The sequence below is a fragment of the Ovis canadensis genome, chromosome 3 (genome assembly GCF_042477335.2).
Source record: "Ovis canadensis isolate MfBH-ARS-UI-01 breed Bighorn chromosome 3, ARS-UI_OviCan_v2, whole genome shotgun sequence".
Taxonomy (NCBI): Eukaryota; Metazoa; Chordata; class Mammalia; order Artiodactyla; family Bovidae; genus Ovis; species Ovis canadensis.
The window spans coordinates 227063243-227078532 of NC_091247.1; the positions used below are offsets into that span (position 1 = coordinate 227063243).

Here is a 15290-nt window from a genome sequence, read left to right on the forward strand (position 1 = left end):
AGAGCTTCTCCATTTTCGCTGCAAAGAATATAATCAGTCTGATTTCGGTGTTGACCATCTGGTGATGTCCATGTGTAGAGTCTTCTCTTGTGTTGTTCGAAGAGGGTGTTTGCTATGACCAGTGCATTCTCTTGGCAGAACTCTGTTATCCTTTGCCCTGCTTCATTCAGCATTGCAAGGCCAAATTTGCCTGTTACTCCAGGTGTTTCTTGACTTCCTACTTTTGTAGGAAGTCCCCTATAATGAAAAGGACATCTTTTCTGGTTATTAATTCTAGAAAGTCTTGTAGGTCTTCATAGAACCATTCAACTTCAGCTTCTTCAGCATTACTGGTTGGGGCATAGACTTGGATTAGCGTGATATTGAATGGTTTGTCTTGGAGACAAACCGATCATTCTGTCGTTTTTGAGACTGCATCCAAGTACTGCATTTCGGACTCTTTTGTTGACCATGATGGCTACTCCATTTCTTCTAAGGGATTCTTGCTTTGACTGTGTGGAACACAATAAACTGTGGAAAATTCTGAAAGAGATGGGAATACCAGACCACCTGACCTGCCTCTTGAGACACCTGTATGGAGATCAGGAAACAACAGTTAGAACTGGACATGGAACAACAGACTGGTTCCAAATAGAAGGAGTACATCAAGGCACCCTGTTTATTTAACTAATATGCAGAATACATCATGAGAAATGCCGGGCTGGATGAAGTACAAGCTGGAATCAAGATTGTTGGGAGAAATATCAATAACCTCAGATATGCAGATGACACCACCCTTATGGCAGAAAGTGAAGAAGGACTAAAGAGCTTCTTGGGAAAGACATACCCATTTGAATGCAGAGTTCCAAAGAATGGCAACGAGAGATAAGAAAGCCTTCCTCAGTGATCAGTGCAAAGTGAAAGAGGAGAGTGAAAAAGCTGACTTAAAGCTCAACATTTAGAAAGGTAAGATCATGGCATCTGGTCCCATCACTTCATGGCAAATAGATGGGGAAACAATGGAAGCAGTGTCAGACTTTATTTTGAGGGGCTCCAAAATCACTGCAGATGGTGACTGCAGCCATGAAATTAAAAGACGCTTACTCCTTGGAGGGAAAGTTATGACCAACCTAGACAATATATTAAAAAGCAGAAACATTACTTTGCCAACAAAGGTCTGACTTGTTAAGGCTATGGTTTTTCCAGTGGTCATGTATGGATGTGAGAGTTGGACTATAAAGAAAGCTGAGCACCAAAAAAATTGGTGCTTTTATACTGTGGTGTTAGAGAAGACTCTTGAGAGTCCCTTGGACTGCAAAGAGCTCCAACCAGTCCATCCTAAAGGAAATCAGTCCTCAATGTACATTGGAAGGACTGATGTTGAAGCTGAAACTCCAGTACTTTGGCCATCTGATGCGAAGAGCAGACTCATTGGAAAAGACCCTGATGCTGGGAAAGATTGAGGGCAGGAGAAGAAAGGGACAACAGAGGATGAGATGGTTGGATGGCGTCACCGACTCAATGCACATGAGTTTGAGTAAGCTCCTGGAGTTGGTGACGGACAGGGAGGCCTGGCATGCTGAAGTCCATAGGTTCGCAAAGAGTCGGACATGACTGAGCGACTGAACTGAAGTGAATTGAACTGGATAATCCAGGATTAACTGCTCTGAAGAGCCTTTCCTTAATCTCGTCTACTAAGAGCCTTTTCCAAGTAAGGCCACGTTCGTGGGTTCTGGGGATTTGACCCTGGACAGCTTCTGGGGGCCACTTTCAAGCCATCATATCCACTTCCTGGCTGTGGAGGGAGGGAGAAGTTAGGTAAGTTAGTTAATATCTCTAAGCCTCAGTTATCATCTAAGAAATGAGAAAAGGGGACTTCCCAGGCAGTCCAGTGGTTAAAACTCCGTGCTCCCAATGCAGGGGGCTTGTGTTCGATCCCTGGTTAGGGAACTAAGCTCCCATATGTCACACAAGAGCCCGCAAGCTGCACAGCACAGCCAGACAAGAAAGAGGAAGGAACGAGGACCAGACTGCCTGCAGGTGGATTCTCAGCGTTGACCTGGAAGCGTCCCCCGTGGCCTGGTGTGGGCACCCGCTGGGTGACCACAGCTCCGTTACGGGGAAGGCATATTTGGTTTCGATCAACGTGAGATGCTCGTAACCGTGTCCTGCGCTCTGTGCCCAGGTATTTGAAGTACACGCTGGACCAGTACGTGGAGAGTGACTACACCATCGTCTACTTCCACTATGGGCTGAACAGCCAGAACAAGCCATCCCTACGCTGGCTCCAGAGCGCCTACAAGGAGTTTGACAGGAGGTGGGTGCCCTCCAGCCTTGGGTGGGGTGAAGGGGAACCTCAGGTTCCCGGCTGAGTGAGGGGGAAGCTCGGGTGACAGGAGGGGTCCCGGCTGTGCAGTAGGCGAGGGCGGGACCCCGAGGGCCAGGTGGGGCATTAGGGTGAGCACCCCTCAGGGCCAGGGGCCTCTGTCCAGCACTGTCATTTAGGGCTGGGTGCGCAGCCATGCAAGACTGTTGGTGCGTGCCTGCTTAGCCGTGCCCGACTCTTTGTGACCCCGTGGCCTGGAGCTGGCCAGACTCTTCGGTCCATGGAATCTCCCAGGCAGGAACACTGGAGCGGGTAGCCATTCTCCTTCTCCAGGGGATCTTCCTAACCCAGGGGTCAAACCCATGTCTCTTGCATCTCCTGCATTGGCAGGTAGGGTCTTTATGACTAGTGCCACCTGGGAAGCCCCATGATTCTTGAGAAGAAGCGAATGACATGTTCAGAGCGATCTTTTCCAGAAGCTCAGGCTGACAGTGGAAGGATATGTGTGTGTGCCTGTCTTGAGCTAAAACCGATACATTTTCAAATGGAAGGTAGCGAACGTCTTTTGTTTCTCCCGCTTCTCTCAAAGGTGGACTGGGGGCAAGAGTAAGGTTATAGATCTTGGCTTGATGGAAGCCAAAAGGAGGGACATCCTAGGCCTCAAAGCCACCTGATAGTCGAGTGCCTGCTAGAGGCAGTGAGTTCCCTGTCGGTGGAGGTATGTAAGCAGAGCTCCAAGTCGAATTGGATGCAATTTATACAGCATTTTTCCGTCCACCATTACCAACACCACTACAAAGGTACAGTGGGTTTCCTGCATCTTTTTCTGTTCCCTCTGCTTTTACTTCTCATCTTCCAAACTGTTCTGCCAGGTTTCTCCTTTAAGCAAGAACCATCCACCCAGGAATGTACCTGACCCCCTTCTAGGAGCGCCGGTGCTCCTGCCATGGAGAATCCACCTTCCTATAGCGATGGACTTTGTAACTGCTAGGTAAAGACGACCAGGACACCAAAAGAGTGTCTAACAGGCTTTTTAATGGCGAAGCGCTCCTGGGCGGGGTTCCCAGACCCGAACAAGGCAGGTTGAGGAAGTGCGCGCCTGGACCGTGTGGGGGGTGGTTTTTATACGTTCGTTGCGAGGGATGGTCAGGCTAGATGGACGGGGGTTTGGATAGGTCGCCAGGCCGAGGCATCGAGGGCTGACAGGTCCTTCTGCGTGGCTGGGGTGGGGCGGCTTTAGCTGGTGAAGTGTGCTGTCATTGGTCCCCGGGATCTGGGAGGCGCCTTCCGTTAGGGACTTCCCCCGCCTGCCGGAGGGAGAGGAGTGGCGGCCCATCGTGGCCCCTGGGGCTGGCCTTACAGTGACAGCTGTGTTCTGGGTCCTTGGACCACCTGAAAGTCACTGCAACTTCCTCCTTTCGAATCGCAAGACTGTTTGTTTGTTTTTTCTGGTAATTAATTAATATTCCTTCGGGAGATACTCTTGAGACTGTATAAATATCAGTTTCACGTGCTAGCTTTTGCCTCCCTTGCCATTTCTTGGTTAATTATTATTAAGATGGATGACAAATGGTGATTGGGGCTCTTAGTTGGCATTTTACTATGCCAAAGAGCTTCCTTTTTCAGTTTATTTATATTCGTACGGGCTTGGGATCTCCCATTTTATTCAATAGTTTATAATCCATGAAAATATTTATCCTAATGCTCAAATTGTTGAAATTTGGCCAGATGAGCTTCAGCCTGGCTCCTATGTCCCACAGACACGTCCCTTTCCCTCCGAGCGCTTCCTTTACTTTCTAGGACAATGAGATGCTCTGGGCACATCCCAGGTGGCACTAGCGGTAAAGAACCCGCTTGCCACTGCAGGGGATGTCAGAGATGCAAGTTTGATCTCTGGGTCGGGGAGATTTCCTGGAGGAGGGCATGGCAACCCACTCCAGTGTTCTTGCCTGGAGAATCCCGTGGACAGAGGAGCCTGGCGGGCTACAGTCCATGGGGTCGCAAAGAGTCGGACACGACTGACAGCAGCTTAGCTCACACGCACGCACACCCAGCCCGGGAATCCGCCGTTTCTCTGGCCCCTGGTTCCTCTTAAGGGAGGATGCTCCTGGGAACCCGGGCCTGGAAGCAGCGTGTTAGTTGCTGTGGGGCTGTTATGGCTCGCAGGCGAGTCAGCGGACTGTTGCGGTGTGTGTGTGTACATACATGTAGACACACGTACACGCACACGTCGACGTGGGTCTTCGTGCTTGCACTTGCCTGTTGCTCCTGGTACCTGTGTGTTCACACCGACGTCTATGCTGGTTCCCGTCCTTCCCCACCAGGGCTCATTCTGGCTTTCTCCCTTTCTGCATTCGTGACATCTCTCCTCCAACAGTAAGAGCCTGGCTCCCACTGCCTTTGTGCATGCTCAGGCGCTCAGTGGGGTCTGACTCTTTGTGACCCTATGGACTATAGCCTGCCAGGTTCCTCTGTCCATGGGATTTCCCGGAAAGAATACTGGAGTGGGTTGCCATTTCCTCCTCCAGGGGATCTTCCCGACCCAGGGATCAAACCCACATCTCTTGTGTCTTATGCATTGGCAGGAAGATTCCTTGCCACTGAGCCACCTGGGAATCCACCGCTGTTACTTGGCCTGCCTCTGACTAATCGCGTGGCCACCTCTCTCTTGCTGAGGCGCCGTTACCATGCGGCTGCCCCACCCCCACAGAGCTCCTGCCAGTGTCCCCTGGGCTGATGCCCGCACCAGGCCGCCGTGGCTGCCCCCTTCTTGCTCCCACAGTTGGTTGCAAATGTCGGGTCCCTTCTCAGCCCCCACCGTCCTCTGCCTGCCTGGTCCCAGACACCTCGTGCTGGACTTCCTGTCCACCCCCCTCGCTCGTGTCTGCCTTACTAATCAGCTCGCAGGGGCTTGGGGAGACTGATGGGAAATGTTTGCAGATTCCTGTGCTGTCGGTCCTGCAACTGTGACCAGTTCCAAGTGGCCCACGTGGCCCCGCTGGGCACGGAACTGGGAGGAAATGGATGGCCATCCCTTCTTGTGGGTTCTCCCACCCTGGGATGTAACAGGCGAAGGAGCCCAGGGGCGCAGCAAATAGTACAAGTCATGGGGTGATCAGGAGTCAGTGAGGTTGGACCATTCATGACCTTTGTGTTTAATATGATTTACTTCATTGTGAGTTGATACTGTTGAATAACGGCTGTTTTTCACAGCTGACTCCCTGAATGGCTGAAATTCTGGCATTCGGCTCTTTAAAGGGCGAAGAGCTGGCTTGAGGGTGTCCCTGGCTGACCCGAGTATGGATGCCCTTCTCCCTCTGGGACACCCCCTCCCCACCAGGCTGCCAGCCCCTTGCTGGCGTCACAGACCCCAGCGGGCCCACCCCCTCTCTCCAGCCCTGGGTGGACGCCAGCCTTCTTGGCTCGGCCTGATGGCTCTGGACTGAATTAATCACGAAAGAGGAAGGGAAGTCGGCTAAGAAACATCTCGTTGAAGGAGGTGCCTAGAGCTGTCGTATGGTGGGGATTGGGGGGGTCACGGCTCCACCCTCGCCCAGGTCAGTTCCCTGCAGAGCGGGGGTTGCTGCCAAGTTGCCAGTGTGTCCCCGTCCCCAGCCCCAGTGTGAGTGCCTCTAAGTGGGGGCTCTGATCTTGCAAACTGTAAAGTGCTGTGTGCACACTGCTAGTGATGAGCGTGGGGGCCTCATTCTCTCCTTCTATGTCCTTAAATCGACTGTCCAGAAACGGAAGGTCCGAACTATCCTGGTGGTCCAGGGTTTAAGAGTCCGCCTTCCAAGCTTAAGGTCTCGGGTTTGATTCCTGGTTGGGGAACTAAGATCCCATGTGCCATGGAGCAACCCAGCCTGCACGCTGCCACGAAGACCCAAGGCAGCCGAATAAGTAGATAAATAAAATATAAAATAGAAAAGAACAGGAACAGAGGGCTCTGAGGCTCGCCATCGAGGCCACCACGCTGCAGCTCTTTCCAGCCCAGGGTATCTCCGTGTGCGTGCTCTGAGACCCCCTCCGTCTCCCTCCTCAGGTACAAGAAGAACCTGAAGGCCCTGTATGTCGTGCACCCCACCAACTTCATCAAAATCCTGTGGACCATCCTGAAGCCCCTTGTCAGGTATGAGCCATTCTCCACGAGGGCCTTGCTGGGGTCAGACAGCCCGGCCCGTCTGGAAACCCAGGCAGTCCTGCTCTGGGGTACCTGCCCGCCCCCCGGCTCTGTCGGATCACAGGGCTGACAGTCATGAACAGGAGCCTCGGCTCGCGCCCCCAGTGAGGTCAGCTCCAGCGTTTTATAGCCCCCTTTTCCTGAGCACCCACATTGAGTATACACACCCGTGTCGGGGTCCTGAGACCGCCTCAGGTCAGGGACTCCCCACGAGGACTCCCAGAACTCGGGAAAGCTGCCATACTCATGGTTCCAGTCTTTACAGGGGAAGGATGTGGATAGGATCTGGAAAAGCAGAGGCATTCTGGCAGCCCGAGCCCAGCTCCCTGCTGCCTTCTTCAGGGCAGGGAGGGTTTGTGCAGGTCAGCTCGGTCCCCTGGCCTCGGAGTGCCGCTCAAGATGAGTGTCACTCACCCCAGAAGCTCACCTGAGCTCGGTGTCCACTTAGACAGACCCAGTATGGTGCAAGACCTCGCTGTAAATCACGTCGTTGGCCCCGGTGCAGAGATGCTGTCGTCAGCGGGACCTCCCAAGGGCGTGGAGGTCACCTGCCAGGAGCCGGTCAAGGGTCGTCCTCTCTTTGGGACCAGCGGGTTTGGGCAGCCCGTGCCTGGTGAGCCCTTCTTGGCCTGTCACGTCCAGCCAAAGGCCTGACTCTTCAACAAAAGAGCGGTGACTTCAGCCCTCCTCCTCCGCATCCAGGCTCTCCCTGCGGGATGATTTCTGCCTCAGTGCTGGGAAGCAGAGGCCAGGGGTGGCGAGGGTGGAGGGGCTCTGCCAGGGCCACACGGCCCCTCTGCTCTGCCCCCATGTGGACTGCAGGCACTCAGCACACACTGTGTGCACAGGGCCACGTGACGGGGTGGACAGGGCGAAGGCCCCTAGACATGGCTTTCATGCAGCAGCCCCAGCCCCATGCCTGCCGCACGGAGGGGCTCCCAGTGCAAGGGGCCCTGGGTGGGATGAGGGAGATTGGGACCCTCGGGTGAGACCTGTGTTGGACTTCTGAACCCCAGACCTGCAGGATAAGCTAACGTCGTTTTAAGCCCTTGGTTCTGTGATCGTTGGTTACACCGCGGCCGCCTGGCCTCGCGGTGAGCCGCTCTCACAGCATTTGTACTGTGGCACCTCTCGGGGTCCCTCCAGCCCGCTCGCTTCTCACTTGGCGAGTGAATACACATGCACAGGTGCTCGCCTGTGTGCACAAACCCTTCTGTGACCCCAGGTCGCTGTCTGAGGCCCCCTCCGCTTTCCAGGCCAGCTCTGGGACTTGAACGAGGACTTCCCAGTGCGGCTGGTGGTGAGAGGCCGCTCTGAGGGGAACCCTGTGCCTGGCCCCCACCACACAACCCTCACCCTCAGCATGCAGAGTCCTGGGCCCTCCCAGGCGAGCAGCTGTGTGTTTTCCAGGCTGTGCAGAATCACCACTTGGAGGAGGGGCTTCTGGGGAGCTCTGAGATCCTCTTCCTGGTAATAAACTGTGCCACCCCTCAGACCAGATCGAGAAGCCGTGAAAGGTTTGAGTCTGATCTCCTTTGGAACTGAAGCTTCTTAGGAGGTGGTGCAGTCGAGGTCTGGGGGCTGCCCTGCCATGGGTCTGAGCCCTTCCTTCCCATTAGCTGCCAACCTCACCCCAGAGAGCCTGGCCCGGAGAGGAGTAGTGTTAATCGCCGAGTTGTGTCCAATGCTTTGTGATCCCCCATGGAATGTTGCCCCCTCAGGCAGGCTCCTCTGCCCATGGAATTCTCTTGGCAAGAATACTGGAGTGGGTTGCCATTCCCTTCTCCAGAGGATCTTCCTGATTCAGGAATCGAACATGGGCCTCCTCCGTTGCAGGCAGATTCTTTACCATCTGAGCCACCAGGGAAACCCCGAGAGAGGGTCACGCATTTTCGGACCTACAGCTCCGCTTGGGACAATTCCTGAAACAGTGGACTCAAGGCAGCACCCATTTAAAAAGCAAGGGAATGATTTTTGTGGCCAGAGAGCTCCTTTCATTTCACTGAAGTTTCCCGCCAGCCGACTGGTGCTGTAGGTGCTTCAAAGCGAAGAAACCAGTCCTAGTTACCCTTCTGCCCAAGAAGACCGGTCAGATGCCCTGCTTCCTGGTGCTGTCCTTCACCTTAGAAAAGCTCTCAGAGTTCCAGAAGCCTCTAAAGTTCTTGGAAAAAGCCCACCTGTTCTTGCTGTGTTGCAGTGGGAGCAGCCTAGGTGATGTGGGTACGAGCCAGGCCTCCCGGGCTTCCCCTTGACCATCGTCACCCTGGGCAGTAGACGCCACCTGTCTCTGCCTCGGTTTCCCTTGAGGCTGACGATGCCCCTTAAGTCACCCTGTTGCCGTAACGAATCAGCGATGTAATACGTGTGGAGCGTTTAGAGCAGGGCCTGCTGGCACTAGTCAGTACCAACTGTTAGCTGCTAGTGCGATCTAAAAAACTTTCTATTATCCTTTTTTGATTACTTAATTGTAATATGTTATGTACTTTATGTGCCAGGCACCTCGAAACAATCCTATGAAGTCAGCTGTCTCTCTTCTATTCCAAAGAGGAGGAGTTTGGTGCTCAGAGAGGTTATAGAGTTTGTCTAAGGTCACACAGCATGTCAGGGCTTGGCTGGGATTCCAGCTCAAGCCTGTGTGGTTCTGTCCCAGTCCTGCCTCAGGCATGGACGTAAGCGGGTGTCTTGAGCGGACTGCAGGGGTCAGGGCTGGGGAGCCATCTGAGCCCTGGAGTCCTCAGCTGCCGATGGACGAAGTCGACAAGCCCAGTGGCTCTCCAGGGCCCACGCACTGCCTGACTCAGACCCTCGGGAGGCAGGGCCTGGCAATTCCACTGCACCCCTGCTTTGGGGTCCCCTGGATGGGCCCCTGAGAGGCCCTTTCCTGGGAATGAGAGGCAGGAAGGAGTCTGTGGAGCCTGGTGTCCAGCCAGTACCTGGCGGCCGGAGGGGGACAGGCAGAAACACTGGGAGAAAGCCGAGGGGGCTCCTGGGTGGGCTGGAGTTGGCACGAGGGGGGCTCCCTGCAGCCGTGAGGCCAGCACCTCTGTCCTGCAGGCCATTCCCGAGAGGCCCTGTCCGTGGGTACGGCTGAGGGCCTGGCACCTGGTCGGCCTCCTCCTCCTCCACTAGGGGGCGCCCGGTGCCCGCGGCTCAGCCTCCTGTGGCTCCGGGCTCCAGCGGGTCTGGGATAAGACAGCTGCCTGGGTTATCAGAGGTGATATTCTGGGCTGATGGCGTGGTGTCATCTACTGGAGAAGTCCTGGAGAGGGCACACCTCGGGCGAGCACGCGCACGCTCACACGCAGCCAAGGGGCGCACCTCCGGGGCAATGGTCACCTTGTTCGCTGATTGTGGGAGGGTTTTGCCGTGCATGGCGTGTTCAGGCTCGTCGACTCGTGCACGTGGAATCCGGCCAGCCGAGCGGGCGTCGGTGACACGGCAGTGAGGCTGTAAACAGCGGAGCAGGCGGGTGGTCGCACAGGGGGTAGGCTGGGCCCAGCAGTGACCTTCTCACCCAGCCCAGCCCCCTGTGCTCCTCACTTCGCGGTTGGGGAAACAGGCTCGCTTTTCTCAATCGGCCATGTGTTTTCCGCGGCGCTGGGCCTCCCTCCTGCTCCGGCTCTCTAGCTGCGGCCGGGGGAGCGGCTCTCTTGCGGTGCTGGGCTTCGCGGTGCTGGGCTTCTCGTTGCTGCAGCTCCTCTTGCTGCGCAGGCTGTAGGGTGCGTGGGCTTCAGTAGTAGTTGCAGCTCCCGGGCTTTAGGGCACAGACTCAATAGGTGTGGCGCCGGGCCTAGTCGCTCTAAGGCATGTGGGTTCCTCCCAGATTAGGGACTGAACCCATGTCTCCCGCATCAGCAGGTGGATTCTTTACCACTGAGCCACCAGAGAAGTCCAATATATATTTTTTTTAATTTTAAAACTTTTTTTTTTCCCCCAAGCCACGAGGCGTGTGGGATCTTAGTTCCTGACCCGGGGATCGAACTGGGGCCCCCTGCAGTGGAAGCTCAACGTCTTAACCCTGAACCACCCAGGGAAGTCCTGAGTCTTGTTATTAGTAATGGTCCGAGGCCGCGACGTCCACCAGGCATCAGACAGTGGGCTGGTTCATGTAGACATCCCCACTCTTTGCAGCAGGGAACCCCACTTCGAGGGGAGGCGAGTGGCTCCGGTCAGGGCTTGTCTGCGTCATCTTGCTCAGGCTATCGTGCGCCCCAAGAGTGACCATCCTGAACGGAAATCGGAGGGCGTCTTGCTTGGTCCCACAGTCGCGGGGATGTGACTCCCGCTTCATAGAGAGAAGCCCGGTGGGATGTTTGAAGCCGAAGCCACCGCCGACCCCAGAAGCCAGGCGCCGGGACCCCCTCTGCGTGTGGCCTGCAGGTTCCCGGCCGCTCACCCTGGAGGCAGATGCTGGTCTTTATGCTGCTGAGGCTCTCCGGCGGGCCGGGTGCATCTGAGGTCTGATGAAAGCAGAGCATCTGCCGGATGTGCGCTGCTCCCGCTCTGCTCTGCGTTTAGGTGGTGTCAGCGTTTACGCTTCTTCAGCATGAAACACGCCAGCGCTGTTTGCTCCAGGGCTCCCGGCGCCACCCCGCTCTTGCAGGCCCCCCGGCCTCTTTCCTGCCTCCTAATCTTTTTTTTTTTTTTTAATTTTCTTCTGTCTTTTTTCTTTCTTAGTCACAAGTTTGGGAAAAAAGTCACCTATTTCAACTATCTGAGCGAGCTCCGTGAACACCTCAAATACGACCAGCTGAGCATCCCCCGGGAGGTTCTGCGGTGAGTGAGACCTCTATGCCCTCCACATCCGCCTGCCCCAGCCTCCCCTCACGTTGAAAGCTTCATTTCCATTTCCATTCGTGTGCTCAGCCAGATCCGGTTCCTGAATCCGCTGCCTCCACAAGGATGCGCGTGGTAAAAGATGCTGACTGCTGACTCAGAGAGGCGAGGCGGGGATGACTGTGTACACATGCAGATGAGATGTTTCTCTCAGCCGCCGCTCCAAAACTGATTAAACAAATAAGCCGCGCTGGTAACTGCTGTTTGCTGCTGTGGTGTCGGCCAGTTTCGCTTTGGAGCGGAGGATGAGGGGGACTTTTGGGGTGTGTGGATGATGCGTGTGTGGCGTGAAACACTCCCAGGCCTGGAGCAGGTGTCCTCAGAACCGCCGGCCCGGTGCTTCTGGCTGGAAGCCTAGCTGATGGGTCTGCTGCTTTGTTTTCTAGGCAGCGGTCCCCTTCTCCGACAGGGGCTCTGGTTGCGGGAGGGAGCCCAGGAAGGTGTGTGGTCAGCCCCGGGCCCCTCTGTCAGCTCAGATGGAGCCCAGTCTCTGAGCCCTGCCCCATGCCCTTCTGCCGTTTGCATCCCGCTCTCTGGGGGGGCTCCTTTGAGGAAGCCCTGCAGGGGGAATGGAGGTAGCTCCCTCCCTATGGGCCCCAAGTCCTGTGGCAGGCACTGGGGATATAGAGCTCCGTAGAGAGTGTGTCCACCCTCAGGACACTCTCAGGTAATGGGGCCATGAGTCCCCGAAAGAGGTGCTGAACCAAGCTGGGGAGGAGACTTGTGAGGAGGGAATATCAGAGGAGGCTTCCCGGAGGAGGTGACTCCTGAAGTGAGTTTTGAAGGGACCATTGTCTAGATCGAGAGCCCAGGGAAGAGTCCCTTTCCAGCAGAGGGAAGCTCTCGGTTAGACACGTGGGTAAAGTGTTGGCTAGGGGTTGGCAGGAGAGGATGGCTGTTTGCTAGAGGTTGGATTTCTCTTGCTGGCTTTTGTGTGAATGCCCATGGCCACAGGGGCTTGTGAGAGTGCGTGTGTCTGTGTGTGAGTGTGCAAGACTGAGATATGGGCCTGGAAGGATGGGACGCCCAGGGTGCCATCCTGCAGATGCTTGAGGGGCGTGTGACCTGAGATGCTCCCTAGAGCATCAGGGAAGGCTTCCTGGAGGAGGTACTGCTATGATGAGTCTTAAAAGGGATGAAGATGCTTGTGGGACGTGTGACTCGATATTGCCTTGGGGCCTGAGGCTGCACCCCTGCCAGCTGACAGCTGAGCTTCTGTTGTGGCCACAGATACGACGAGGAACTTCGGAACCTGCACGCCGGCAGGCTGCCCCCTCCCACCAAGACGCCCCCGCCGCGGCCCCCTCTGCCCACCCAGCAATTCGGCGTCAGTCTGCAATAGTAAGTGAGCGGGGACGGGGTCTGCCTTGTTGCCTGGGATGCATCCGTGTGCCAGTGGTGGTGGGATTCTCCCCAGTCCTCAGCCTCTGCAGCCGAGCTTAAGCCTTTGGGGAAACTGACCTGTGAGCTTGTCACGAGGCCAGAGTGCCCACCACTGTGTGTGTCTGTGTGCTTGTGTGCAGAGCACCCAGCCATGGGCCGGGGGGAGCTGGGGGTGGGGGTGGTGGGGTCCTTGCCTCAGTTTTCCTCATCATTGCTCAGTGGGCAATTCTGGTTCTGTATCCCGAGACCACGGCCCAGACGCCTCCCATCACTTTCCACGTGAGGCTTGGCCACGTGCTTTGCTCTGGCCAAGGAGACAGGAGCGGCCGTGGGGCAGGTCACGTCCTGGAGGGAACTTTAGTGGCTGGTTCGTAGCTGGTCTCTTGTGGTGACGGAGGTGGGGTGGAGACGGCATCTGGCTGGCCCGCGTTCTTGGGTGACCACAGAGCCCCTCCCACTGACGCCCAGGGCGTGGGGCTGCCTGAGTGGGGAGTGAACCCCCATGGGGCTCAGCCACCCGGCTGTAAGGACTGTTGCTCCCGCGGTGTATCCTTCCCGTCCTGCCTGTCTCACCCTTGTTGGCCACATGAACCTTGAGCTCACGCCCCCTCTCAGCTTGTTTCCTTATTTCTAAAATCAGCGAGTTTCTGCATGATGTGATCGTCAATCTTTACTCCTTGGAAAGGATTCTGGGCCCCCACCGAGGCCATTCTAAGATTCATCATAGTGGTACCTCTTGCAGGAAACCCTCCCTGATGCTCTAGACTGCATGTAAGGCCTCCCTCCGTTGCAGTCCCGATCTGAGCAGGCGCCGGGAGGAGCCCCTCAGGCTCTTTGCCCTGCTCAGAGGCGAAGAGTTCTCCTCCTAGCCTCTGTCTCCGGCACCTGGCCAGGTGTGAGGCAGCTGACATGATGGAAGACGAAGGGGCTGTTAAAACCATTCGAGCCCCGTGGGGCAGTTGGGTCTGAGCCGCATGACGTGTAGGAAAACCAGGGCCTGGAGGGTGGTGGATCCGGGGAGCAGTCTGCCCGGTTTCGTCTGTTAGTTGTTTCTTGTTAGAAGCATGCCGTGTGATCGGTCTGTGTATAAAGATCCCGTGATCTTTAAGGGCCGTGCTGGATGTTAAGACACTGAAAGGTCAGGAGCTGAGGAGGCTCTGGGCAGGGCCCAGGCCGGGTAAGGAGGTGGAAGTGGTGCCTTGGGTGTGACCCAGCAGCCGAAAGGGACTGTTGTTTTCCAGAACTTTCTATAGTCGCAGCCATGGTCCGTACTGTCCACGCAGGGCAGGTGAGGCACCGGATTTATCGTCTCATTTGCCTGGAACTGCTTTCAGCTCAGGTGGCCGCTCGCTGCCCGGTGGACAGGGTGGCCGCGGGTGGCGGGGTGTCAGCTCCCCCTCAGTCAGACACACACCCAGCAGCGCTCCCTCGACTCGGGTGTTTGTGAGCACTTAGTGACCGGGAAAGGTTGAAGGCAAAAGAGAAGAGGGCGGCAGAGAATGAGACGGTTAGGTGGCGTCACCGACTCGATGCACGTGAGTCTGAGCCAATTCGGGAGACGGTGAAGGACAGGGAAGCCTGGCATGCTGCAGTCCGTGGGTCGCAAAGTGCTGGACACGACTCAGCAACTAGACAACAAAAGTGAATATACCGTATGTTCATATACGACCTCCATAAATACATCTGGAGCAAAGTTCAGCGAACAGCACTTCCTTTTCCGCTTTTAAACATTGTAAAGATGTGCTGGTGTGGCCCCCACCACCCCCTAACTGCCCTCAGGAAGGCAAGACCCGGAACACGCCTGCTGTGACGTGGAAGATGGAAATGGCAACCCACTCCGGTATTCTTGCCTGGAAAATTCCACGGATGGAGGAGCCTGGCAGGCTACAGTCCATCAGATCACAAAGAGTCACACACAACTGAGTCGTACATGCCCTCCTTCAGGGGATCTTCCTGACCCAGGGATTGAACCCAGGTCTCCTGCATTGCACGCGGATTCTTTATACTGTCTGAGCTACCAGGGAAGTCTCCTTATCATCTAACAAAGCTTTAAAAATGAAAAACAAAAAGCAAAACTCACCCAACTTGTGGACTTCTGAAGCCATCTGCTTGAGTACAATGTGTGTGTGTGTGTGTGTGTGTTTGTGTGTGTGTGTGTGTGTGTGTGTGTGTGTGTGAGGTCTTTGTGATTTGGGTACTGCTCAGCCTATGAAGTTCACCAGGGCACCTTGGCCTTGTGTTTCGAGCAGGTGCCTTTTGGAAGGTGCTGATGCAGCATTTCAGCCTGGAGCTGCCCGCAGATGCGGGGGATACCTGGTGTAAAGGCTGTGGTCCAGCCCCGCTCCAGAACCAGTTGTTGCTCTTCCTGTCAGTTCGTTACATCTTTAGGGAATGGTGACTATCGTTGGGCAACCTCTGAAAACCATTCTGCATGTGCCACTTTGAGAGCTAATCCATGCGATTGCCCCTTTAAATTAATATTTTATGCTGTTTCATTGCAAATGACTGTAATAAAATGGCAATAAACATATTAAATAAAGCACCAAATATGTAATTTGTTTGGACTGTGAATGAATGAAAGTCATT

At 55.4% G+C, this 15290-nt stretch overlaps 1 protein-coding gene across 6 annotated transcripts in view; it reads left to right on the forward strand.

Annotated features, from left to right (window-relative positions):
* Window positions 1–15290, forward strand: part of ARHGAP8 (Rho GTPase activating protein 8) — a 53404-nt gene that overhangs the window by 25183 nt on the left and 12931 nt on the right. For 3 of the 6 annotated variants that reach the window (XM_069581745.1, XM_069581746.1, XM_069581747.1), the window contains exons 5-8: window positions 2165–2296; window positions 6348–6434; window positions 11163–11261; window positions 12552–12662. In XM_069581745.1, coding sequence (XP_069437846.1) covers window positions 2165–2296; window positions 6348–6434; window positions 11163–11261; window positions 12552–12662 — 429 coding nt within the window. The remainder of the gene's footprint in view (window positions 1–2164; window positions 2297–6347; window positions 6435–11162; window positions 11262–12551; window positions 12663–15290) is intronic. The other 3 variants (XM_069581748.1, XM_069581751.1, XM_069581749.1) reach the window with 1 other exon arrangement.